Source organism: Toxotes jaculatrix, chromosome 17 (genome assembly GCF_017976425.1).
Source record: "Toxotes jaculatrix isolate fToxJac2 chromosome 17, fToxJac2.pri, whole genome shotgun sequence".
Classification (NCBI taxonomy): domain Eukaryota; kingdom Metazoa; phylum Chordata; class Actinopteri; family Toxotidae; genus Toxotes; species Toxotes jaculatrix.
Window position 1 is genome coordinate 21,733,238 of NC_054410.1, and position 27,750 is coordinate 21,760,987.

Here is a 27,750-nt window from a genome sequence, read left to right on the forward strand (position 1 = left end):
AGCATCCACCGCATAGATTACACAAGGTATGAGTGACATTCTGTTTTTTGTTTTTTTTTGTTTTAATTTTTTAATTATTGCAATGTCTGAAACAAACATCTGTACAAACAGTCCTTGGAGGTTTATATTTAATATACAATAAAAAAAAAACAAAACAAAAAGAATCAGTACACAATATAAAAAATCTTCATCAGTGACTAGTCATTCAGGGTTCTGTAGGAAGGTCAGAACCTGAAAGTACTGCATCAAAGTTAAGGCTGACAAAACATCGTCATCCACAGACACGCACAGAGACAGTGAGGTCACTTCACTTTAAACTTGCTGCTTTGATTGAATCCTGACTGGCTGAACTGGTTTGCTCTGGTCTTCTATTTCACATAATAGTCTTCACACGCTTGACCCGACACAACCAGGCTGTTATTTGATCTGGTTAACCGATCTAAGATTGTATTATAATGGTCTGCATTTCAGTCAAAAACCCACAACAAACCTGTCACATCTCACGTGGTCAAACAAGTGTATTAACAGAATTCTGGTCAGAAACACACAGTTGTTGTCTAAACAGCAGTGCCCTGGAACAGAGATGTTCTTAAAAATCACATTTATGATAAATAATAATATCCGTTTACCTTCAGGTGAAGTTCGAAGACGTGATTAGATTTTACACAACCTAAAACACAACTCAGCTTTTATTTCTGTGAGAAATGTGCAGCTGATGCTCTAAACACTGAGACAGTATAAATAATAAATGGTAGATGCAAAGCACTGGCACATGCTTTTCTACCTTAGCAGACAAAGTGCTTTACAATGAGCCTTTATTCACCTATTTACACACACACACACACACACACATTCTCACTGATGGTGCTGGTGGTGGTGGTGTGGGGATCATTAAAGGCGTAGCCATTATTAAAATATTAATAATATGAAAACATTGAGCTGGGAAAATGTTACACACTGGGGGCTAATGGGGAAAAAAAAAATGTCTGTCAAATCCTGATTTAGTCTGACGGAGAAGAATTCAGACAAACAGCTCAGCTTCAGTCTGTGTTCTACACCGAGCCCTGTCACGTCCTTCATGGATGTAAACTGCAGGCCTTTGTCGGTGAGGCAGTGAGGCTCAGTATGGAGAATGTAGATTACAGTAACACAAGATCAGCTAATAAATAAACCTGGTCCAACATTGAGGTCAATATGGCTCACTGATCTGTCCTTCATTTACCCCCAAAACCAAAAAAAAAACCAGGCTGTGCATTTCAGCTTCTCTAAAAACCCATGTTTGACACACCCCGTCCACAGCTCACAGCAGCGTAAACACATTCCAACCGCGGTGAGCATGCCGGGGCCATTTGTTCATCATCGGGCAGTGCGATATCGATCTTCAATGCCATGAAACACGATCTCGATCAAAAAGGAACTTACATCCTGTAGTTAACACCTGGATCAACACACACACACAGCAGCCGTGCTGGTGCCACTATGGCTTCTCACATTGTTGCTTCCTCATCCTGCCTGCTTCCTTCACACAGACACTGAAACTTGTTCAGTCAATTCAGTCAAACGACGGCATTTTAAATTCATAAAGCAGGCAGTAACAAACCTTCTCTGTTCAAGTATCAACCAACTCCACCATAACTCTGTCCTCTGTCCTCTGTGGGGACGGTCACAAGCTTGTGGATGGAAGTCAAGTCATACATGAGAAATCAAATCTGATTCGGTCACTTTCACCAACAGCGTGAACGTAGCCTTGACCGGCGTACGTCGGTCCAGAGGACTTCCTGTTCCACTATGTCAACTGCCGCGCAAACCGAAGGCCAGTAGACGCTGGTCTCGTTCCTTTATGACGCACGTCAGAAGGTTAAATAAGCTGATGGTCTCCTGATGTTCAAAGTGATACCTACAGCTCCTCCATGCGTATATCCTCGTCTCTGAATGTTGTACATGATTGGTCAGAAGCTTCTGTTCTTATAAATTGCTTGGTGAGATGTTTCAACTTTTTTTTTTTTCCCCCTCATGGAAAAAAAAAATCATCTCACCAAGACTTCTTTGGCTGTTGACATGTAGTTAAATGAGCAGTTACTGAGCAGAGCTGCACCAAAGACTCTGTCTGCCAGCGACAGGCACTTGAATCCAGCATGTTAACATCGACAGGCTTTTCTTTCACTGGACAGATCATACACTTGGTATGAGTCTGCCCGCTCCACCCGACTGAAGGGGGACACAGCTCCATGCCTGTTTGTGTATGCATGTGTGTGTCTGTGTGTATATATATATATATATAGGGATGTCAGGAAACCACTGAGGCTGAGCTGGGCTCCAGGCTGGGGTTGTCGGCACACACTGGCACTCTGTGGACTCTGGAGTGGCTCAGGTTCCAGCGCTGCATCCTCTTGTGGTACTGCTCTGCATCCGCTTTGTCCATCTGAGCTAATCTGAGAGCAGCAGAGCGGCGTAAGGTGCTGTGCAGAGCTCGAAACAACACCCTGCAGAGGACAGAGAAGACACGGGACACAGGACAGTGTGAGCGTCACAAAACCACAGAAAAGTCTGAGTCATTTCAAGTCATTATTTTGCCAACAGATCAAGAGACAGAGGATTGAAAGACTAAAGGAAAAACCAACATAGTCAACACAAAGTCTCTGCACTCTCCTGGAGGGATGAACCGTCCATCCAAAGATATTTCTTTATGTGGTGTTTGGATGATCAAGATTCTTTGCCTCTTGATCCAAAAAAAAATCAGAATCAGCTGGACCTACTCAGCAGTATTATACATGTGCCACAGAGCAGGACTGGATGTTTAATGCTCAGTTGTACCATGTCGTGCAGCTGTGTGGAAGCATCTGCACGTGCTATGTTAAACACTGATTACAGAAAGATAAAAAAAAGTAAAAAGTGTGGGAGGACATGTGCCTTCATCCCTCCCTCCTTGGGTAATTATAATAAATAATAAAACAGTCTTCATTACATAGCTTGTTTACCATAGAGCACCGCTAATCACATTTTTTTCCAATCACTATGTATCAGGGTCACTATTTTTTAATAACAAAATATATATTTTTTTAAGTTTATGTTGTATGTCTATGTTAAAAAATAAAAACTGGCCCATAGTTTGATCAGAACGGATTATTTTAGATTTGAACTGTTATTTGAAGGACTGTTGCCTCGTAAACTCCATGACCTTTGAGTTACACTGTGATGATTCAATGAATTGGCACCAGATTAGTCTTAGTTATATAGTGATCTGATTGTAACACCCTGTATGTGGTGATGAATCACCTGTGTTTAAGGAGAAAATGATATTGAGCGCGGTGTATGTATTTACAGTAGTGTATTTGTGTGTTTGTGTGTGTGTACCTGGGTAACAGAGCGGTCACTACTGTGACAGTACATATGATGTAGAAGAGAGGCTGGGACATCTGGAGCGTTTCCACCCCCAGAGGGTTGGTGGGGGGGCTGCAGCTCACGCACAACACACTGAAGACCAGCACAAAGCCAAAGTAGAAAGCACCACTGAGCACCAGCACCAGGATATGAATCCATGTCTGCAAAGCAACACAGCCGATCACAGTTCTGCACACTACACACTGAAGATCCAGGACACACAATTGCAATTTCAGAAGTGATTTCAAACAGCTTTCAGCAGCAGCAGCAGCGTGTCTGACCAGAGTGTGACTCTCCAGGACTTGGTGCAGCAGGATGATGAGCAGAGCTGAGGCGTTGATGGGAGATCCGAACGACAGCACCCCAACGTCTGATCCTGCGAGCGCCTGCGACAAACATCACGACAATAGTAAAGTCGGACGGGGCCAGCGTTATCTGAGCAGGGTTTATTAAATGTCACCTGACAGAACTGAATGATCAGACCCAGTGTACTTACAAAGTAAGGCACAAAGAAGCAGACGAGGCTTTGGTAAAAGGCATCCAGGACTGTGATCCAGAACATGTAGGGAACGTAGACCTGCAGAAAGAGACAGGAGTCATCAGTTAAGTCTTTCTAAAGACAGCGTCCACAGGCAGGATTGGCAGGCGGGACTTCAGCACCACTGACTTTCCTCGTTCGCTCAAATTGTTGGTTTTGAAAAGGCCGGTTTGTGTTATGTGTCTCGTGTGTATGTGTATGTGTGTGTGTGCTGTCACCTTAGAGGTCTGCGCAGCCTGGTAGAGCTCAGGAAACTCCATCAGAGTGTGTGCAGGAGTGTCTCGGTCCAGGACGCCGTAGATGAGAGGAGGGACGGAGGTGAAGAGCAGGTTGAAGAAGATGAGCACCCAGGAGTTGGTCATGACGCTCCCAGAGAAACCACAGAAGAACTGATACCAGAACAGCAGATTCACATACATCTGCAGACAAAGAGACACACACAGACTGAAATGAGGACTCTCGGTTTTTTTTTTGTTTTTGTTTTTTGTTTTTTTGTGTCATCCAGCACCACACAGACAGGAAAAAACGAATTTCAAAGTCAGGACATAACAAACCATCGTGGGCCCACTGCTTGTGCTGGTTGTCACAAAACTGGGGCCTCTAACCAGATGCTTTCATCAAGATGATATACCAACATTTTTAAATCACCGGTAAAGAACTCTCACCACGTTCTTGTAGATGAAGTAGAGGACCATGTTTGCAAGCCGAGAGTAACACCAGTGACCGTGAACCAGCAGCAGCTTGCTGAGGTGTTTAAACCTGGAGATGGCAAAGTCACTGGACATCACAGCCTGGGGAACGACACACGGAAAATAAATGAGCACAATGTGTAGAAACAGAGGAAATACACCCCGACTTCTTCACACACACACACACACACACACACACACAACAGGTGCTGATGAGTTGGGTCTCTCTGAAACCAGGTGAAACCACGCAGACCTAGCTGCATTCATCCTGCTGCTTCCATCAGCACTGAAATCATCAGTAAATGTTCAGTGTTTCAGCTCCACTGGCAGCCGTCCACGCCCGAGCCATAACACAACCCCTGTGGTTGACAAATGAGGCGGCGTCTCCGGGTCGCGAGCTCTTCCTCTTTACCTCCACACATTTCCATCACCATGACAGAGGTTTGTTGTTGATCCATCAGTCCAAAGAAGAAGTCTACTGGTTTCTTTTTGTATTTGTTTTTGTGAACTGCCTTTCTGTTCTCGAGCTTTTGCCAGAGGACTGCATCTTGTGTCTTCTCTGGATCATCAGTGTCACTGATGAAGGAAACATGTCCGCTCACATCCTGGAGACTTGCTCTGCAGTCACAGAGGTGTTTTTTCTTCACCATGCAAGTACTTTCCCTGTGTTCGCCACCTTCTTTTTTTTTTTTTTTTTTTTTTTTTTTTTTTAAGAAACGATACACATCTGCCCAAGAAATGTTTAGTGTCCAATTACTTTTGGTCTCCAAAATAAAAAGTCCGTATTCTGTGACTCTCTGAACAGTGAAAGCTGAATAAGACATGCTCTCACATAATCTACCTTTGTGATATTTAGAAAGAAGAAGTGATTCTGGCCAGTGTTGGTCAGGATGAATGTTGTGGTCATTACCTGCATCCCCTCCTGCCCAGATATCCCAATGCCCACATCAGCCATCTGAATCATGCTCACGTCATTGGCTCCATCACCTAAATGACCAATAAAAGACTTATTGTCCTCCATGTCTAGATATGTCAACATGCATGTGACATTAGCGTCATCTGTTCTTCAGCATGTGTTCAACACTTATATATTTTTCTTATATAAACACTTATATATTTTTCATTAACAAGTGGAACAGGCTGAGTCCTTACCCACAGCCAGGGTCATGACGCCCAGCTGGTCCCGGATCAGCCGGACCACCTGGCTCTTCTGCAGCGGCGTGGACCTGCAGCAGATGACGGCCTTGCATCTCCGGCTCAGGTCCAGGAAGTCACTCTTCAGCTCCTCCTGAAGGGCCCAGTCCAGCGTCTGGCCGTCTATAACCAGAACGAAGCTCTCCACACTGCCTGCTGGGGAGGATTCCCCATGAGTCTCTGCTGCAGCCAGCTCAGTCACGCTGTCCGCACCACGCTGCACTTCCAGTTTGAGCTCCTCAAGTAAAGCTGCACATGCATCCTGATGGAAAAAAAAAAAGAAAATCCACTCATCACAGTCATTATGCAATGCATGCATTTATTTTTTTTTCATTTTTATTTTTGGGATTTTATCCTACAGTTAAACCCACGACACCATGAACCGTGTGAAACGTGATCTGCATATCCAAATAAAGCCGACATCAGTGCTACTACCCCTCAGACACTGACCTTGCTTCCACAGTTGGCTGTCAGCAGTTGGTCGTTGGGACGGAGCAGTTTGCAGGCATAGGCAATGTTAATGGCTGTCTCCTGTTTGTCTCCAGTCAGGACCCAGACTTTGATCCCAGCCCTCTGAAGAGCCTCGATGGTCTCTGGGACCTCCTCCTGCAGTCTGTCCACAATCCCTGTGGTACCTGTCATACAGAGACAAAAAAAAACAAAAAAACAAAAAACACGTTAATATTACAGCCCACTTTTGTTCAGACAGTGATGGATGGTGCAACTGGACACTGTTGTATCTTAATCAGCTTGAATCTGTTTTGGAAGTTTTAGTTGTTTCTTTGTCCATCATTCAAATTTTCCTTCTGTTCAATCGGGGCGGTGGGGGGGGGGGGGGGGGGCGGGGGAGGTTTGGCTATAGTCCCATGGATGTTAGTAACATTAGTAGCAAGAGCTTTTAATTTCAACCCTTTAGTAAGGGTGTCAACATGCCAGCGAGGGGCTCTCCTACCCAGCAGGGTGAGGTTGGTCTCCAGCCTCTGAGCCGACTCCAGCAGCAGCTCCTCTCGGTTCTCGATGCTGCTCTCTGCCACCAGCTGTCTCTTCAGCCACACTTCGTACTCCTCCTCCTCCAGAACCTGCTCCACACACACACACACACACAGTCGCTCAGTGACCTTGTCTGAGATGAGCTGAGCTGATTTTTATTTGAATTTATTTCTTTGTTTTTGTTATGTACAGAGCTGTTCTGAGGTGTTACCTTCTTAGCGATGCAGAGAGTGCGGAGGCCTTCTCTGGCGTAGCTGTCTAAGTGCTTTTGCGTTTGTTCTCTGATGTGATTGTAGATGTCCTGAGCTTGTTCTGCGCCTGAACATATCACAGAGACGCACAGAATGACAGAGACATGGACAAAAAGTGGTGTGATTATTATTATTATTATTTGTCTTCAGATCAGTCAGGAGACACAGTTCCTCTGTTAATTACCTTTAGGTGTCTCAGCCAGGTCCATGATGACAGAGTCGGCTCCCTTGGTGTAAACGACCACCTGTCCTGTGAGCGGGTGGCGGACCACCACTGACATTCTCTTCCTGTTGGAGTCAAAGGGCAGGATGTGAAGCAGCTGGACAGCCAGAGAGCCGATTCCTGGCAGATCCACCAGCAGGCCCTCTGCAGAGCGTCCCCTCAGGGTGCAGCGGTACGCCCGGGCCGCGTGGACCAGAGCCGCCTCGTCTGGACTCTCTGCCTCATACAGCAGGTCATCATCGCAGTCACTCTCAGAGTCCACGTCCACATCTTGTCTCGACCCGTCAGGGTTTGTCTGTATATCCTTACTGTCATCTTCTGCGTCCGCATCCTCCATCTGTCCAGCATTTCCTCCCTCCCCTCCGGCAGATGAGTCCAGCTTAGGCCTCAGGGTGGAGGTTTCGAGGCTGCTCTCTTGCCCCGGGTCTGACCCTGTGTCTGCGGTGGTGCTGCTGGGGGACGGGGAGAAGGTGAAGGAGCCGGCCTTCCCCCGGGTGAAGAGCCTGCTGGTGAAGCTGCGAGGGCTGCCTTTGATCTGGGGAGGGGAGAGGGTGGAGAGGGCCGAGAAAGGGGAGAAGCTGAAGCGCTGGAACATCAGCTTGATTTCCTCCAGGGATTTGAGAGGTGTTCGTGCTTCAGGCACCTGCAGGAAAAACAAACACAAAGAACACGGGATCAGTTTCTGTCAAAGACCTCATGAGCTGAACTGCTGACCTGAACTATAACATGACCAAAGGTCCAATTCGGACGCAGTTGCCCCCCGTCAACTCCACACCGGAGCAAACCTTTTACAGCCTCGCTGATCATGTCCTTACCACATGTCGAGGCTGACTGGGCGAGGAGACCACCACGCTGTTACAGATGGCCAGAGCCAGGAAGAAGTCGGTGATGTAGGTGAGCTCCCGGCTGGACGGACTCCCAGAGGAGCCCTCGTTCAGAGGCAGCATGGGAGAGCATAACCAGTTCAGCTTCCTCAGCAGCTCGGGGTCTGGCACCACTTCCTTCGCCTGGATGGACAGACAGACACAGAAGCAGCCGCAGCAGGGGACTTATCCATCATGGCTTGTGTAGAAAAATAGTCCAAAAAACTGGGGCACATGCTGATAACCCTATTATTGCAATTTACAATAAACCGCATGGGATGAAGACACATAATGTTTCATACAATTAAGAAATTGCAAATCTATGAATTATACACCAAAAAGTCAAAGTGCAGAACGTTTGTGCTGCAATTTTTTTTTCCCCAAAAATCAGACGTTCACCTGTTAATATTTAATAAATTAAGCTTAAAGAAATCTGTTAATATTTATATTCACCAAAATCCTGCATTGCAGGGATTCACTGTTTATCATTCATTTGAAAATCGGCTTGCAGAACAATTCAGCTGCAGATTCTCAGTTCTGAATGTACAGTTCCGACCATAAGTATACGGACAGCTACACAGGCTCTGGATGGATGGACACTATAGTAAACTCTGAGCCCTTCTGCGCATGAACTAACATTGAAACGACACACAGCTGCACAAGAAACATTTAGCAGCCAAGTGTCCAAATACTTTTCAACTCTTATGTGTATGTGTCTAAGGTTCTTTATTGATGTAAACCTACTCAAATTAATGCTCATAGCCTGAAGAACAAAAAAAAAAAAAATGTTTAACTGTCCGAATACTTATGGACTGGACTGCAGACAGAAAGATGGATGGATGGATGGATACTGCGTGTGAATGTGTGTCTGACCATGCGGCTGCTGAAGGCACTGGTCCTGGGCTGGTTGCTGGGATTGGACAGCTGGTCCTCCTCGTCCTCCGACTCAGCGGTGAGCGTGTGCAGAGACACGGAGCTGCGGTTGCAGCTGAGAGAGCGACAGCTCAGAGATTTGCCGCTGCAGCCCGACTTCAGCGTCACAGAGCGCCCGGCTGCCTTGTCCTTCTCCGCCTCGTACACCTCCAGCCTCCGAGCTGAAACACACGGCAACACACACACATGACAGAGCTGTGGGGTCTGGAGTTTGCCACTGAGGACCTTTAGTCCACGACTTCACACCACATGGGCCTCACTTGGTTCTCATTGTGACTATAAATTGTGATTACACCAGAGCGTAGAGGGCTGTGTATATACTCAGAGAACACAGAGTTACGTAACTAATGTTCTATTTCAAATGTATAATAACAAATAACAACAACAATAAGAAATGAATGAAATCAAACATTCATTTACTTATGATTTAAACATCAACAACAATTTTTTTTTTTTTTTTACCATTTTCCTCATGAGGGTATTCCACCCCATAGATGCTGCAGCGGCGGAACACCATCTTGTTTTCCGTCAGAGTTCCCGTCTTATCGGAGAACAGGTACTGGATCTGACCCAGGTCCTCGGTGATGTTGAGGGCCCGGCACTGGATCCTGGAGTCCAGCTGCTCGTTGTACAGAGCTAAGTCGTTGTGGATGAAGTAGATTTGGCCCAGTTTCACGATCTCAATGGACACATACAGGGAAATGGGAATCAGCACCTGTTGGGAAAAGAAATGGATTATACACCTCCTGCATGATGCATTCACGGACGTGAAAAGTGCATGTAAAACTGTAAACTGACCAACTTTGATGCAGTGCATAACAGGTACAGTAAAGGTAACCTTCAAAATTCTAATCTCATGAACCTAAACTCTGCATCTATGTAACTGCAGCTAATTAGAGACTTTAGTGAGACTGAAAAGATATAAAGACACTGTACCTGCAGCACAATGATCATGGTCCAGAAGACGTAGAATCCAGCCAGGGCAGGAGCCGTCTCCCCATCCACCACAAAGATAGGGTCTTTGAGGTTCTTCAGCCAGAGGCCGTGACCTGAAACACACCGAGACACCAGAGCAGCTCATCACTCCGTTCACAGCGGCGTAGTGAAGTGAAAGCTGCGTGGAGTCAGTCAGTCAGTCAGTGTCGGCACACACCTACGGCAGAGATCAGACACATGACGATGAGGAGGACCACACACCACAGGACGTCTGTGTTCAGGCGCTTCTCCAGCTGGCTGCGCTTGTACCTCGGCCCGCTGTTGTTCATCATGGCTTTGGTCTCGTGACCTGATTCACACAGTAACAGAGAGAGACAGACCGCAGCCATCACAGATCGTCACACTGGGTGAAGTACATCAGAAAAACTGAAAATTTACCCAAATAAATAAATAAATAAATATGGAAATACACTTATTCTCTTTCCTTTTGAAATACGACTTTAAAGCTCACTCATTAACACTTGGTATCTTCTTTGTTTAATCTGCACAAAAACAGAAATGTACACAGTTGCCAAACAACCTAACTATGACGACAGGACTCTGGGAAGTTACTGCACCTGATTATTACAGTTACAGCCGGTCCAATAAATCCAGCAGTCTGAAATCTTGGAGAATGAGGATTCATTCTAGGACTCAGACCAGTGAAAAGTTCATCTTGTGAACTGTCCTCGCTTTTCTGATGAATACAGGTTGTACCATAGACACTCCACTCAGGTGAATGTCTGGGATTACCTGGAGAGATCTTAATGGCTGAGATAGTGTTTGTTTTTTTTTTGTCTAATTTAATTTGATTCTTCGGGACTTCCTGTTGTTGTGGAATTCTTCTCGTCGGAGTCTGTGAATAAGTTTTTGAATGAATGAGTTTTATATATTTTCCATTACAGTTCAGCTTCTTGTTCCTTTTTTTCCCAGAGAATGAAATGATTTTTTTTCTCTTGGTACTGTTCTTCCTGTTTCCCACAGAAGAGCTGCTGACGACTGGTGAGAGAGAAATCAACGTGTGAATGTGTTCATGTACACCGGCATCAACTGATGGGTCAATGATTGTATTAAAGTCACGTCCTGTTGAAAATGTTTGAAAATAGAAGAAAAAAAAAATCTGAAAAAAGGTGGAGTCATCTGTGTTGGGGCCATAAACATTATCAGCTGTTCCTCGGCTACGGAAGATTAGTAATAAGGTGAATGTGTGTCTTTGCGTAGCCTGAATGACAGGGTGAATGAATGTGACGTCGTTGAAAAGTTTCTCTGGGTGGTTTGAGTCCTTTACTGATTCTTCAAGGTTGTCTGGGGTTTGCTCAGGAATTCCAGTGCAAACCAAGGTGTCCTTCATGCTACATGCTTTCCACAGTCTCTCTCTTTCATGGCTTTGCTCTCAGTGATAACAGAGGTGAGCGGGGTGATAAGAGTGTTGACAGTGTCTTGTTCACTCTGCTGATTGTGTATTTGGTACAGACTCATCTGGATAATAACCAAAACACATGTTCATGCAGGTGTAATTGAAAGCAAAACATAGTGCAATCAGAATGTAACTAGATCTCCCAGACCACATCTGGAGGTGGACTCATGTACTGATCTCACATCTCTGCCAATCTAAGACATTTGCACAGTGTGGCCAGATTCTTAAGTTTAGAGTCCTGCCAACTTAACAGGTCACCTGACACCACTTCCTTCTACCAACACAAGCTGCTTCTTAAAATTCAACAGAGAAGCTAAAGGAAAAACTAAATCCATGCAGCAGTATCACTCATCTTGGGACATGACGACCAGCTCTAGTTGTCATGTCATGCCATCATCTGCCGTTTATCTGGGTCCAGGCCCCAGTTCACGGGGGGGGGGGGGGGGGGGGGGGCGCGACAGCCGCCCAGCCCACAATGCACCGAAGTCCTACGGCACCTCCCACAGGTGGTGGGCCCATGGGAGGTAGTGTATTCCTGTAGCTCTGTATATTTATTCAGGATCAAGGGAAAACTTGATCCATTGTTTCTTCCATTCATTCCATTCGTTTCATCCTTCTTTGGTAAACTACATTGAGTCATGTGACCAATGCCTCAGTTGTTCTTCTGGCACTGGTCCACATTCACTTCCTCATAGATAAGTCTGTTTTGTATCCAGGTAACAAAAGCACTATAAAAAAGGTGTGAGTTCAGACTGAACGCAAAGGAAACGGAGGCAAAGATACGTTTACACACGTTGACTCCAATTCAGGAAGGTCTGGAGGCAAGAGGAACAGGAGAGAGAATGGAGCAACACAGCAGAAACAGCTGAAGTTCCTGCTGAGCTCTGAATCATTGTTTGGTTGTTTGTGGTGTTAAAAACTGCACAAACAGTCCTGGTGGAGGTTAAATGTTCACTTGTGTGGAGTTTTAACGCATCTTAAGAGGACACCTGCGTGATTTGTCATATGAAAAAACACACACGCTATCTTTCATAGGATGTGGTTGTATCACATATGTGATACGTTGATATGTGCTGTAAGTGATGCTCTTACCAGCATAGACCACGATGCCCACCACAGTCTCAGTGTTGCGGATGGTGCAGCTCCTCAACAGGAGGTTGCTGTTATGGAGGCCTACACGAACCCCACTGGAGTGCTCCCTGTGGGACCACACACACACACACACACAGATCAGAGCTAAGGCTCAGCTGCACAACATGATCCAGTTTTACCCACTGAAAGGCAGAGACAACTGAAAGCCAGTTTGAGGCAGATTGATCATTTGCAAAACACCTCTAGGACTAAATGCTCCTCAGGATGTGGGTCTACATGTTTCCTGTTCTTGAGCAGAACCTCAGAGGATTCAGCACAAGATTCAAATCGAAATCAGAAAGCTCAGGTGGCAGTTCATTACATACAACAAGAGCTCTGGAGCAAAGTTCTGTGAACTGATTTAACAACAATCAACCTCTGTCACAGGGATGGAAAGGGGGAAGTGTGGAGATAAAAAGGAACAGCTCACGAGCCAAATACACTACTTCATCTATCAAGCATGGTGCTGGTTCTCTGTTATGGTTTGGGCATGGACGGCTGCCAGAGGAAATGGCACACTTGACACTTATTGATGATTTCACTGGTGATGGGAGGCAACAGGGCGAATGCAGAGTTCTGCAGGAGCTTTTCATGTGATCACATTCAGCCCAATGCATCAAAACTGAAACTGAAAGTGGTGGCAAATACAGTGGTTTCAGAAAAGTGTGGTTTGGAAAGAGACACAACTGTGTTTACAGTACAAGGTCCCACAATTCACACTGCATGGCAGAACAAAAACCAAATCATCTCTGTGACCCAATGCAATAACATTTTGAAGTCAAATTTTATATATAAAGTAAAGGTATACAGGCTGGGGGGTTCTGGGGGATATTGGCGAGGTATCGATCAGGGCAGGGGTATAAAACCTCTGGCTCTGGGAGTGAGAGGAGAAAGATTCTCTGGTCTGATGAGACAAAAACTGAACTCTTTGGGCAGATCTCCAAACACTCATCACTGGGCTAAAACCATCCCTACGGTGAAGCCTGTTGGAGGCGGAGATGGTGCTATGGGGCGGCTTCTCAGCAGCAACTGGTCGGAACTGAAGGAAGGATGACGGATGGATAAATACAGACAGGTCCTTGAAGGAAACCCAGAGTGCACGCAACTTTAGACTGGGGTAACTGGGTTCACCTGTCTGCCCCGACACGAACCCAAAGCATATGGCCAAGACAACACTGCAGTAACTTCAGGACAAGTCTCTGACTCTCCTGAGTAGTTTAACACTTTGGAATGATCCCGTTTTGTGCATGAACTGGACACAAAATATCATCTGATCTTCATCTAAGTTCCATGTGTAGGCAAATACAATCTATTTGAACTGTAAACACATGGCGAGCTGTCCAGGACCAGAGGACAGGACAGGACAGGAACAGTACTCTGATTCGTGTGTTATTAGCTAAAAGAAATTGTGTTTGTTCAGAATTGGAACTTTCTGTGCCGCTCTATTAGTGACCAATCAGTGTAAGAAGAAAAGCTCACATGTAGCCTCTGAACCTGCTGAGGTCATTGTTGGGGTTCTCACACTCAATACGGCTGTGGAAGGTCTCAGGTGTGAACTCTGCTCCCTGGGAAAAATAAAACACCAACACACACACACAAGAAATTCAATCAAACCCGCAGATGAACACAACAGATCCACATATAGAGTACACCAGTCAGCCACAACTTTCAAATATATAACATATACATGAAGACAAAGTACAACTAGAGGCACACAATGTGGGATATGATTTTTTACAGTGGTTTTTATGGTAAGTTTAAATAAAACATGCTGATAAGGCTGTCGAATGTCCTCCACTGAGAATGAGTCTGATGTAACTGTCACATACTTCTAAACGCTGACACTGGAGTTTCTGCTCTGTTTGTAGGTCACACTGAGACAAATGTGGGACATTGACCAGCTTAACTCCTTTGTCCTAAAGCTCAGATTCCTTGAGTTGTGTCTCTTCCACGGACAGACGAAGAAGAGGTGCAGTCTTCCTCTGAGGACCACAAACTGAAGCAAAGACACATCTTACACATACTTCATGTATTACCTGTAGTGGGAGGTCTGGGACCACCTGTCTCTGTTTCAGGTTGGTCTCTCCGTCCAGGTTGGCGGTCTCGATGTAACAAACCCCACGGGGGTCAGAGGAGTACAGCAGCAGCATGTCAGCAGGGATGATTTCATTACAGGACAGACGGACGAAGTCTCCCACTCGCACGTCCTTCCAGCACTGGTCGATGTAGGCTTTCTGCTTGCTGTGGGACAATGCGAGTCGACACACAAGGGACAAGAGACAGATTCCAGTCAGTGATGGAAACAAACATTTATTCAAGAGCTATACTTAAGCTGAGGTACTCGTATTTCAATCTGCTCCCTTATACTTCTACTCTGCTACATCTGAGTTAGTTACATTTCAAATTAAGAGCATTAGTTCATAAAATAATAAAGTAGCTTCCCCTCAGGCAGCTACAACGGTAAAATAAACTGACGCATTAATATTACAAATATTTGCATGATTTTTTTTTTTTTTTCTGCAATCAATTCAGTGCACACCTCCAACGCAGTCAAAATAAATCACGCACACAATCCGGTACAGCACATTCTGCAGCTGTGCCTGCTGCAAGCGCCTGCTCATCACAGATTACAGGCTCCAGCTGATCACAACCAACAGTTTAAATCAGCCGCTGAGCACAGAACAACAGGCCTGTTGTCTGCCCAACAGGATTCTGGTATCACTTTGTCTTCTTCTCAATGACCGACAGACTGAGAGGCAGAAAAAGTCTGCAGGAGGTGCACACAGCCAGCTAGAGAGACACAACAACTGTACATAGCAGAGACACATGCCCACCAGAAGCCTTCAGGTGTGTGTGTATTGTGTATATTAGTTCTGTAAATTTATTAATACTAAACTGTACAAGCTTTTATTAGGAAATGTAATGAGGCAACTGAACTTGCCTTAAAAAAAAAAAAAAAAAAATCTAGAGAACTGTTTATGCTAACTGAATTTTAGACAGGCGAAAGGTCAGATTTCCCAACAGTGTCTGCTTCTTCGAGTTCAGAGGACACACACAGACACACACAGACACACACAAACGCACACACACAGACACAAACGCACACACACACACACACACACACCCACAAAAACACTCCTTTGGTCAACAGGTATTATTTACACATGGCACTCATATAATCAGTGGTTAATTATTACACTCATAGTCCCTTTCCAGGCAAGGAAGACTGAAATAGAACAGACCAACAGAGGAATTGCAGCAGCTATACAGTTATGTACAACGTGAGGTCACAATTTTATCTACGATAACCTACTCCATTTTTGAAGTCCAGAAAAAAAAACCCAAAACCAAATAAGGAATAGACAAAGAGTCTGTGGTGCAAACCAGACTTTGAACGGAAAATAGCAGTTACAAGAGTTTTACGACCAGTGTGTAACTGAAAAACAGTCCCAGGAGCAGAGTCTGTTGATGATGTGCTGCTACATCAGAACTTTCTATAGTTTTGGATATTTTGGATTTCAGCATCAGTTACGTGTGGATATTCAGTTTAATTTTCTTTTAATTACTTTCAGTTTCATCTGTTTTTATTTCCATTACTATTAGCATCATGTCTAAATGAACACGTTGTCAAAAATGTCCAATAACAGCCACCATGACTTTATTCCTTCTAGAACTGAAACCTCACTTTTAAAAACGTTTAATTTGAAATATTTACCAGATATTATGGGGGGGATATTTTTTTTTTACTTATAGAACCAATGTGCCAACACATCATACATGAATGCATCACAGAGAGGGCTGTGTGGTTAATCCAGACTTGGAGGTTGTTCATTGACCTGATTGGCTGTTGTCCAGAATCAGCCTTACTGGAAATCTGGATGTGAATTATTTTTGTATTTTAGCAACACAGAAGAAAGTCATTTTCTCTGTAACTTTGTTTCATTGTTACAGTTTCATAGTTACAGTTTTTTAACAGATGTTTTATAAATTGAGCTTGAAGGTTCTTTCTTTATCTCGGAAACCGTAGTTTGAGGAAAGAAAATGTGGGAAACGTGTAACTCAAGGTTCACTTACTGAATTTCTTCCAAAAAGCTGGAATCTTTTTTAAATTTCTAGGTGGAAATCCAAACTCAAACAAGCAAGTACACAACTCAGTCACAACTTTTCAGGAATCTAAAATAAAATAAATAAATGTGACCATTTCTTTTAAAGCTAAGGAGAAGATGTTGGTTGTTGCCTCATCAAACCCACCTGCTGTAAACATGGCAGAGAAGCCTGTTGATCAAATGATCCGACTTAAACCTGCGGTAGTCTTCCCAGATATCCTTGATGGCCGTCACTGACAGCACCAGTATGATAGGAACCAGAGCGATCTCTGGCTGGAAGGCCTCCACCACAGGGACAAAGTTGAGAGCGGCAAGGAAGATGAAGTAGGCGTTGGCTAAGCGATGGAGCTGCTCAAACAGATTCTTGGGCAGGAAGGAAAGGACAGAATACTTGGTGGTACGGATCTTGTTGCTTTTATACGACTTCAGGAGTTGACTCAAATCCTCGTTCTCTGTAGAGGAAGGTACCACTGTCCTCTTCTTCCGCAGGTGCTCCGTGGTAGAGTGAAGACGGGACAAACGCTTCAAGCTATACATGAGTCCACCGCTCCTGGGGATTCAGGTCCCCCCTGCCGGGTTATGTCTCCGCTCAGGAGCCTTACCTACCTGCAATTATTCTCCAGTGGTAATCCAAAATGAAAGTTTTGGTCCATGTTCATGCTGTCTCTTCTTCTAACTGGCCGTTCTGATGTGGGATCGTCTTCCCCTGTCCCTCTGAAGTACAGGCATGGATATGACATGCAAAGTGGGAAAGCGGGGGATGAGTGGATAGTTAACTACCTGGTGACGGAAGTCAAGTGCACTCCTCTAAAGGGCGCCAACGCTGTAAACAAACTCAAGGTTCAAGTTTTACAGCGGCTTCGGGAAGACAGATTGTGTAATAAGATATAGGAGAAAGGAGCGCCACAGGGCCAGCAGCAGGGCATTGTGTTGTCAATGGTTCCCTTGGCGATCCCTCTAGATCAACACAGTGGACGGATGAATTCATGAATCTCTCTGTTAAAGAAAGTCTTACTGCACATTCAAACATACAGAAAAGATCTGTGTGTTTTGGCTCAGTGTACTTTGGAGGAAAAATAAATTTCCATTAGCTGGAGTTAGCTATAGCTATCCACAGACAAGTGGAGAGAGAGTTTCAGCACAGGAAGGACAGGCTGCTTTTCTCGGCTCAGCTTCCTGTCTCTGAAAGTCACCACACGCCACCCCCCGTGAAGTTTCGCCAGCTACACTTTTGAAGCACAATAGCTTCCCCCTCACACGGCCAGGAACTAAAAGCCTGATTTGAGACTAAATGTTCCTTTTTGTTTCCATCACATCTGAAAATACAATACAGCAAAACCTGGTGCTGCTTGTAAGGAAGAGCAAATGTAGACGTGAAGAGGGAAGTGAAACTAGTGAGGACCCGCTGAGTGTTTTTACCTGGTCTAGTAAATAAAACTCAAAATCAAAAGAGAAAACACAGGAACTATGATCCTGTATTTTCTCACCGAGTTTGCTTTATCTAGTCATATAGCTAGTTTGGGTTTGATTCTATTCTCAGCACTACACTGTCGGGGCTGAATGCTGGGAAAGTAGTGACGCTGCGTTTTAAAATCCCCACGCCCCCCCCGATTGCTGTGTCATGAGAGGCTGAACCTGTGCTTCAGTCTGAGCCAGGTGCTGTGCCCTGGAGAAATCAGGTCACGAAAAAAAAAACGCCACTAGAGGTCGTCATACCTGAGGTTGTTTTACATCTCACCGCTGCTGACAACTGTTGAAAATAGCTGAGGAATGCTGCAAATGAAAAACCTTGATCGTATCTGATCTTATGAGGGCAACCCTTTCATTAGCGTCAGAATGGATTGGGTATTGTGTAGTTACACTCTCACTTCATATTTGACTCAAGAGACAAGGAAACTGATTATCTGATAAGCTGCAGAGGAACTAAAGCAGCAGCACAGCAGAGTCCTGCACCTGCACATCTGAGCTGCTTCCTTTGAAATATTATTGATACTGCAGTGAAGAAGAAGAGCAAATTATAGACTGATAAAATAGATTTTGGGGATTATCCTGAGCACAACTAGACTATAAATGAAAAGACACACACACACACACACACACACGTGTTGATCCAGCAGGCTTTCTAAACTCTTTCCTCAGTACTTAGTAATGTGCTCACTGAATTGGAAACTCTAAAAGCTGGGAGCTAAAGCCATATTCCCTCACCATTTACTGAATCACATGTCTGGGGCAGAGCTCATCCACCCAGTTCATCTGCGGTTTCAGATGAACCTGTGCACAGTTTGACGGAGCGATGGAATCTCTCTGAGCGTGCAGCTGTAAACACCTGGATGTTCAGTACCAGTTTTTTTTTTTTTCTTTTTTTTTTTAAATCACATACTTGAGCTGTCAGTGCTGTGTTCACTCTCGCCCGTCATGCCTGATGTCTCACCAGAAAGCTATGCTGTCACTTGCTGCCTCTGCTGTTGATACAAAGCCTCCACCTCCACCCGAGAATCCAAGCTCTGAGTCTGCATATCCCCTCGCAGGGAAGTTACTTCCTCTCTACTGCTGTGCATTCTGCATTTACATACAATCTGTTCCACATGAGTTGGCTGACTGAATTATCGTGAACCAGAGATCAACATTCTTTCACACCAGTTAGACCCCTGATGCCTCTTAAGGTGCTTTTTGCAGCTACAGCCATGCAGAGAGCTCAAAGACAGCATCCGTCACTGGAGCCTGATTCAGGCTCACTCACCCACAGAACACCCGGGCGACGTTGTTGTTGACTTTCTTGTCGAACAAATACCGCCTGTAGTCTTCCAGGGCGTCTTTGATGGCGATAACGGTGAGAACCACCAGCAGAGGAATCATGGTAATTTCCTTCTGAAAGGCTTCAACTACTGGAACCCAGTTCAATAATGCCAGGAACAGGAAGTAGAGGTTGGCAGCCCTGCAAAAAAATAAAAAAAAATAAAAAAATAAAAAACAGTCAGCAGAGATTATTAGAAAGCAGTTGAAATTAAAAAAAGAATGGTCGGCTCCGGGGTCTGTGAGTTATCCCAGGACTCTTGTTTCTGGAAAGAGAAGATACTGATTAATTTTTCATGCTAATGTCACTCCTCATTCGAGGGAGCACCTCCAACTGTATTGGGGTGGAAACTCTCTGCATGAACAGAAGAAGTAATCTGAGTGAAAACACAGGCTCTGTGTTTTAGAATGAACATTATTATGTTGGTTGTTTTCATGAAAATTGTTTTTTCAGGAATTAAAAGTCATCGTCAACATGACTTGTGAAAGACTCGGGGCCAGCTGACCCTGCTGCTCTGTGTTACTCACAAAGCTCATGTTTCCTGTCTGAACACATCGTCATGTCACAACACAATTCTCCACACTACTGGGATAAAGTGTTTACACTCAAGATTAGTGTGTAATTCAACTGTCTTTGGCCAACGACTGCCATGATTTGGTGTCACAACGCTGGTTCAGTTTTAGCCAGGTTAGATCGCCATGGTAACATCTGGGCAACAGCTCTGGAGCAGCGACAGACCAAAACCTGTCGACAGCCTGACGAGCGACCGAAAATGGAGTCACAGTTCCTACAGAATCCCAACATAGACAAAAGCAATGAGTTTACTTTTGTAATAAAGAGCAACAGAGACATTTCTACATTATATATCAGTAGTATCTCTTTATCTTTTTATGGAAGACACCGTGTCCACTCCACAGTTTAAAACCACTACTTGTACTTTTTCCCTCTCTGTTATGGCAGCTGATCCAGCCTGGCTTTATTTTTTAGCTACCACTATCACTTATTCCCAACGGTTTACTCAGGTGAACATTAAACATAAATAACAGATATATATATATACACACAACTGTTCACTGGTGTGTTCATACCCATATTGAGAGGAAGGTCGCAAGGTACAGGCTGCACACCGACACATGCAGATAAACAGGTTTAACCTGCACGACTGTAATCTACAGTGAACTGCAACGTTTTGGTAAAGATGAACCATCAGAGCGGAAACCAAAGGCTGCCTGGAGCGACACGTTCCAACGCACAGACCACTGCATTCTTTGTAGCAGCTACGTGATGTATGAGGGTGAAGCACTCACGCTGTATGGTCCTTTAATTCAAAACTAAACCACTTCCACAAGCTCACTCAGAGTTAGAGGATTCCATGCTTAAAAAAAGCAGAAATGATTTAATCATATTCTGACCTGTGGAACTGCTCGAACAGGTTCATGGGGATGAAAGTCAGGAGTCTGTACTTGGTGGTGCGGATGGCGTTGCCCTTGTAGCTTTTGGAGACGGCTTCGTGCTCGTGTTGGTGGGGCCCGTGTTGGGCAGACACCGTCCTCCGCTTCCCACTGACTCTGTGCGGAGAACAGTGGGCGTCCGGGGAGCTTTTGCTGGGCAGGCCATCGGGGGCAGAGTACCAGCCTCGCCCCGAGTCTCCCGCTAGCAGACTCCGACAGCGATGCTGCACCCAGTGGAGCCGCTCCATCTACGCGGCTGCGAGAGTGGCTGGGCCCCGTCCTCTGTGCTCCACACCTGGACTCTCAAAATGTCCCCTTCCTGCAAAGAGAAGAAGTCTGCTATTATCCTGTATTTTTCTGATTGTCCGTGTCTCAATACTTTTCGCTCTAATGAGTATTTCTGGCAACACGACAGTGTACGTGGGACTGAGTCAGAATAAACTGAACACACACCCACACCCACAACTTGTTAGCAGAACACATTCGTCGTGGCTTTGGGAGTGTATGTGGAATTCAGTGACAGAACATTATAAGATTTATCATCAGCCAGTAAAAGCCATGCAGACAACAAGAGATGGATTAACCTAAATCAATGTCCACGGTGTCATATAATGCCTGAGGTCTGTGTGCTGGACACTGTGAAGGAGACAAATCCTGTGGTTTTGTTGTGGCACTGTCACATACTGTGTGATCAAGTGACATTTTTAGCTAAAGGAGACTTGGAAACACTAAATCCATCACACACACACACACACACACACAAAAAACAACAAACAACTTCATGGCTTGATCACCGCATACACACAACTGATGCACATGCCTGTCCACTCTGGATGCTACTGTCCATTTACCATTTTCTATCATTTTAAAGTCAGCTAACCTGTGTTATTGTCTGTGGACAAGAAGCATCTTAAAGAATACACTATAAACAGGAACGTCATTATAACCTATAATAATTTATAATATTAGGATTTCTATAAAGAGTTGTGAATAACTGTAAAACATCAAAGTCAGTGGATCAGAGAAAAATTCTCAGCTATGGCAGAAACATAACTGTGATGTGTTCAACTGTGCCAAAAGCAGAATGTTAATGATGGGCGGCAAAAGACAGTCCACAACACAGTCATGGAACTGTGAGATAATAAGTTATGTCCTTAAAGTTAAAGCTGGTAAACTGAACTGTTTCAGTTTTACAGGCCTGAAGCCTGCAGCAGGCTACACCAACACTACTGACTGACAGTCCGTTTGGTTTTAAGATAAGATAAGATAATACTTTATTGATGCCCGGAGGGAAATTGAGTTGTTACAGCAGCATAAACATAAATAACACGCAACTAGAAAAAAGATATAAAGTAACAAATAAGCTAAAAAAGAGCTAAAATATAGAATATAAAGAATAACCATAAAAAGAAATGAAATGCACAGCAGTGTAATTATGTCCTACATCATGAATATCATGAAAAAGAAATACTAACAACTCCAATAGGGGGATTATTATTGCACAAGAAAAAACTGTACTGTTAAGAATACTGTTGTTATTGCACCAAAATACTGTTCGTATTTATTGCACATACGAAAAAACTGTTACTATTGCACAAGAGATGGAGCATGGGAAAAAAAAGAAACAGCAGCAGTGACGCTGTTGTTATACAGTCTGACTGCTGTCGGGACAAAGGACTTCGGGTAGCGTTCTTTTTTGCACTGAGGGTGCAGCAGTCTGCGGCTGAAGGAGCTCCCCAACGTCCCCCACTGTCTCATACAGAGGGTGAGAGGGATTGCTCCGGATGCTTGCCAGCTTGGCCAACATCCTCCTCTCTCCCACAGAGTCCACTGAATCCAGGGAACATGATGATGATCGCATCATTCAGCTGCATTCAGCCAGCGAACGGGGCAGAGGCAGCATCAGAGACAGAGCACTGTGAAGAACGGCAAGGCATCGAAGAGCAGAACAGGCAGCAGGAGCAGTCACAGGAGGCTGACAACCAAACCAAAGGCAGGACTCAGCTGGAGCTATTCAACCTGCTCCTGGACCAACAGGTGAAGTTATGGTGGTGTACCTCTGATGAGATGGATGGCTGACACTGAGTTGTGACTGAGCTGAGTTTGAACAGTCTGAATAAAATTGTCTACAGGCCAATATTACACATGCAATCACTAATTACTATGGTACTATCTCAGTCAAGTGCACGTTCACAGAAAACTCTGCTACAAATACTACAAAAGAATGGCCTTGACTACAGAGAGCACCCAGGTCACACCCAGCTATGGGCTCTGTGGAGATTGCATTTCCACTCCCAGTAGTTCAAAGACAGGTCAACACAGATGAGTCTGATCATTCTGGATTTTCTTTTTTTTTTTTTTTTTTAACCTGTGTATTTGTATTTTTTTTTTTATTCTGTGTACACTGTGTTATATTTCACAGACCTCTGAACATGAGCCACACTGAAAACTGAATCTCTCTCTGTCCTGTGAGTGTTTCTACAGGCTGAGTACAAACCACACAGGAAAATAAATCAGGGAACGTGCAGGCTAATCATTAACGCGCTAGGCACTGTTATTACCTCCATTAGAGCCAGTGTCTGATTATCTTCTATCCATTCGATGACATATCTGTGGAGGTTATTTTCATGTCTGGCTTTTATTTTTATTATAATTATTAGTCTATTCACACATTTTAGCCTGTTTGATTGGTTAGTTTTTCCTTTTATTTATTTATTTACTTTGTTTCAAATTTCCGGTTTTACTCACTGCTATTTATTTATTTATTTTATATTTGACACTTAAATTATTATAAATTAAACACTTATCAGATCCAGCGTTCAACGTGTTTTGCTGGTCGATTGCTTTTTTTTTTTTTTTTTTTTTTTTTCCTCCCCCTGAGCCCAAGCATCACCGCACCTGCAGTGTCAACACAGGGGCCTCATCGAAACGAATGCGCCTCCACCTGTCTAACACTGCCCTCAGCTGATTACTATCCCTAACCTATAGAAAGCTGGGTGTTTCACGTGGTTCTGCAGGGGCTTCGTAGAACCAGAAACATCTGCTGTCAACGCTACACCTGGTGATTCAACAGAGCCTCCATGTCAGCACACCCTGGTCTTCTTTACAACTTAAACTCATGTATGTGTTAAAGTTGTATGCACAGTGCAAAACAGCTGGAGGCTAAACGTCTGAGCACACGCAGGCCTCCTCTGTCCTGTCTGTAAAAACCCTCCAGTCATCGGGGGGGGGCGAGGATTTTCTACGACACATTTCTACGCATGCTGTCGTCACTGTGGTGTCAGGCCTCCAGGCAAGAGGAACAAAGAACTGTAACAATAGGACAGGAGGACATGTGAGTGACACAGTCCACTGCTTTGACAGCGAGAGACACCTGATCTAACACTGCTTCCTTCTAATGAGCAGTTTACAGTTACACAGAGACAAAAGCAAAAGGTACACGGGTATGTATTTTTTTTTACAATGCTCTTCTCCTGTTTTAAAAATGGACCGTGACTGACTTTTCTGAGCAGCTGACAGCACCGGGAAAAAAAAGCCCAGACATGAAGAGCGAGCAAAAGAAACTCCCGCGCACTGTTTTATTATTTCACATCATCATACGGAACAAAAACAGGAAACAAGCTGTAAACACAACCCTGACATGTGACCACCTGAAGTCTGTACACCTATTGTGCTGGCAAAGAGTCGCTTATTTACACACCTCAGAATGTGAACGCGTGTGTGTACTTTTAATAATGACAGACTCGTATGGAAAGCTCACGCAGGTCTGAATCTGTTCCAGCATAATCCCAGAGACACAGTGAGGACAAATGTCTCTGTAACGTCACAGCTTTAGGTGAGGGAGAACATGTAAAATTCAAAATAAAAACAAAACTGTTTTCTTCTGTCTTGTGTGGTTCAGCGTTTCTCATCTTAAGCCCAGCAGACCTCTCCTTCGACAGCACAGGGCTCCCCTCACAGAGCTCTGCGACATGCCTAACATCCTACTGACCGTCCTCAGCACATTGGTGAGACAATGACATAACAACAGACGCCGTGGCAAATGTGTCATCTTCGTTTACAATATCAAAGTAAAAGAGCAGAGACTTGCAGCTCGGTCACCGCTGATCAGGGAGACGCCTCGCAGTCTAAACTGTCTGCACAGCCACTTAGACAGATACACATCTCTGCTTTATTTCCACTCCATGATCATATCTGCTTTCATGGTTAACAGCTTAGGAGTCAGGCCTGCATCTTACTTCCTGAAACACTGTGGATAACACCGTCACATGTGCTTCACGTGTCCTGGAAGTTTGAATGTTTAATCTTTCAAGACCCAAGAATCACATGTCAGAGTCAGGATGTCATTTCTTTCTTTCTTTTTTTTTTTTAAGAGAAAACAGTGTCTGCTGAGGGGTAGTGGACTTCAATGGGTCCCAGCCTGTCCCTGTGCAGGGCAGCCATCTTTCCAGCCATCTTTCCAGTAAGTCCCTCACTTCCACAAGTCTTAAGCATGATTTTGGAGAAGTGTAAGTAGTTTGTGGTTGCTTCACCAAAAACAAGAAAAAAAAAAACATCACAAAAGATCACATGATCTCCTCTCTCTCTCTCTCTCTCTCTCTCTCTCTCTCTCTCCCTCTCTCCCTCTCTCTCCCTCTCTCTCCCTCCCGCTCCCTCTCTCCCTCTCTCTCTCTCTCCCTCTCTCTCTCTGAAGCTTTGTTGTTCTGGTACTGAAGTGTACAGCTGTTCAGACTGAGCCTGACTTCATATGATGTAGACAGTGGAAACCTTTACCAGTCACACGTTCTGTAACAGGGATCACTCTGAGTCACTGTATCTCAGGTTGTAGCTGGAGACTGCTGCAAACCCCTGAAGGATCCCTGCGGGTCCCCAGACTCTGGTCCGACCGCTGCTTGACTTAATGAAGTCATTTCCTTTTAACTAAGCGATCTTTAGTTAAACTGACTGGTGAGATTACTCAAATGTAATTAACACCAATACTGTAGTTGCACATATTAGGGACATATTATAAGAAGCCTAGCGAAGAATAAGAACATCAGCCCAAGACCAGTGTGTGAACAGAGATGTCAGCATGCCTCCATGCCACACAGAGCTCCATCCCTTCATGGTTGAACTGGTGCAAAAGGCAGATCAAGAATCAGCAAAAGCCACCAAAACAACAAAAATACATACATAAATAAATAAATACAAATCATGATCCAGTCAGTTTACTATAAACAGCTGGGAACACAGGCGGCGCCATGGTACTGGCCTGCCTGTGATTCTGTTTTTGAGTAGCAGAGAGAGTTTGTGTGAGACAGCGTCAGTCTTTTCAAGAAATGGTGGATTAACAAAAGCCTGGACTTTAACAAAGCAGAGCGCTGTTAGTTTCCCATTTCAAATGGACAATAACCTTAACCCTGTGTGTATTACTGACAAACTTCCTCTAACCTTAATGAAGTCAACATTTTACCCTAAATCATGATCCTTCTCTAAACCTAACCAAGTTGTTTTTCTGTATAAACCTGACCAAAGCTCTACCATAGCATTGTTACAGCTAAAAGAGTTAAGTAATTAGTTTTTCAGCAGTGATTTGTAACTGTTTATCTGGGGCCTATCTCCAGCTGCACTAATTCAGGACAGTTTCCAGTGAAGGTTAGGAACAGACCACCTATATGTTGTTGTTTTTTTTTTTTAGGTATGTAAACCCATAAATTAAAGGACAGTAATTATCAGGCTAATACATCTACACAAAGTTTCCAGTCTAATACAGCAACTCTGCCATAAATCCTGTCTTAGTAAAGGTAGAACATTTGACCTGTTCCATTTCCAGGCTCAGTCAGTAACACTAGTAACACTGAACACTCAGTATACAACAATGAAGGTCAACCGCTGCTCAAATCCCAGTGAGTGAAAAGCCAAAAAACACAACTTCAAAACCTTCACAGCAGACTTCCTGCTGGATTGTTTGGTTACACTGTGTTAGATTTACCTAATAAACTGGTAACTCAGTTTCACATTTGCCATTTTGTAGCCTAAAAGCTGCATGTTTGATGTTTGCCTTTGGTGTGTCAACATAGTTGACCGATGAAGTTGACTCTGTTTCTGGTAACTGCGTTTTAGCTGCTGGACCTGCAGGACTTTCAAATCTGGCTTCTGGACCTAACCCAGCATCGGAGCATATGTGTGTTGAGGCAGGCTGAGGCAGGCTTTGTGTGCCCACTTACGAGAAACACTTTCAGTTTAGAGGAACACTTTCAGTTTTTTTTGGATCTGTTGAAGACATGACTCAGACATACAGACTGTACTGTATCATCTTAAACCAGCTCTGTTTTCCCAGCTTATCTGATCAAGGTCTCTAACTGAAAGAGTCTCGAAGCTCACAAAAACTTATACTGAAGCTACAGGCTGAGGATCAGGGACAGTTCAGCTGTGCAGGGTCTCTGTCCTCAGCTGCCAAGTATCGACACCGGGGAACGGAGTCTGTATTTCTGTTCCCTGCTTCACTGTCGTAAAGCAGCCTGAAGGAGAAAAGAAAGAGGCCCCGCGGGACGCTGTTGTTCGCCTCTGCACATTGTTCACAGTTACTGAAATGAATGAACAAAACCCCTCTGGCTGACCCTAAAAGCCTCACCGCGCCACCGACAGATGACACTTACCCTGTTTATTTCCATACGCCGTGGGGGTTTGAAGTGAAGCAACAGCAGCCGCTACATCGCTTCGGTCACATCACTTGCCTGTACAGCTGAGTGCGAGGCGCACAGGGGGAGCTCACAAACAACCACCCTGTATCACCAAACCAGGATGTGAAAAACTAGCCTCGCTCGCCGAGCTG

The 27,750-nt window shown here is 44.5% G+C and overlaps 1 protein-coding gene across 2 annotated transcripts; it reads right to left on the minus strand.

Annotated features, from left to right (window-relative positions):
• Positions 1–50: 50 nt before the first annotated feature.
• Positions 51–27,696, minus strand: atp10d (ATPase phospholipid transporting 10D). Of its 2 annotated transcripts, XR_005896223.1 has the most exons (24): positions 27,575–27,696; positions 20,898–21,255; positions 19,432–19,626; positions 14,622–14,826; positions 14,065–14,150; positions 12,547–12,653; positions 10,216–10,347; positions 9,999–10,111; positions 9,525–9,777; positions 9,003–9,223; positions 8,082–8,273; positions 7,228–7,909; positions 7,004–7,110; positions 6,755–6,881; positions 6,253–6,437; positions 5,761–6,064; positions 5,519–5,595; positions 4,585–4,710; positions 4,138–4,338; positions 3,878–3,958; positions 3,663–3,767; positions 3,355–3,542; positions 1,729–2,483; positions 51–1,637 (listed from the first exon to the last, which is right to left on the minus strand). XR_005896223.1 is itself a non-coding variant. In XM_041060529.1 (23 exons), the coding sequence occupies exons 2-23, from the start codon at positions 21,182–21,184 to the stop codon at positions 2,288–2,290; spliced, it is 4,170 nt and encodes a 1,389-aa protein (XP_040916463.1). In that variant the 5' UTR covers positions 21,185–21,255; positions 27,575–27,696; the 3' UTR covers positions 51–2,287. The 2 variants fall into 2 exon arrangements, 1 of the variants encoding a protein (XP_040916463.1); XM_041060529.1 differs by having other exon boundaries at positions 51–2,483.
• Positions 27,697–27,750: the final 54 nt, after the last annotated feature.

Excerpts from the sequence above, each read along its gene's own strand:
- atp10d (XM_041060529.1), bottom strand. The coding sequence starts at position 21,184 with ATGGAGCGGCTCCACTGGGTGCAGCATCGCTGTCGGAGTCTGCTAGCG. Across the intron at positions 12,654-14,064 it reads AGCAGGTTCAGAGGCTACAT|GGAGCACTCCAGTGGGGTTC; the intron begins GTGAGCTTTTCT and ends GTGGTCCCACAG. Across the intron at positions 7,910-8,081 it reads CCAGTCAGCCTCGACATGTG|GTGCCTGAAGCACGAACACC; the intron begins GTAAGGACATGA and ends TTTTTCCTGCAG.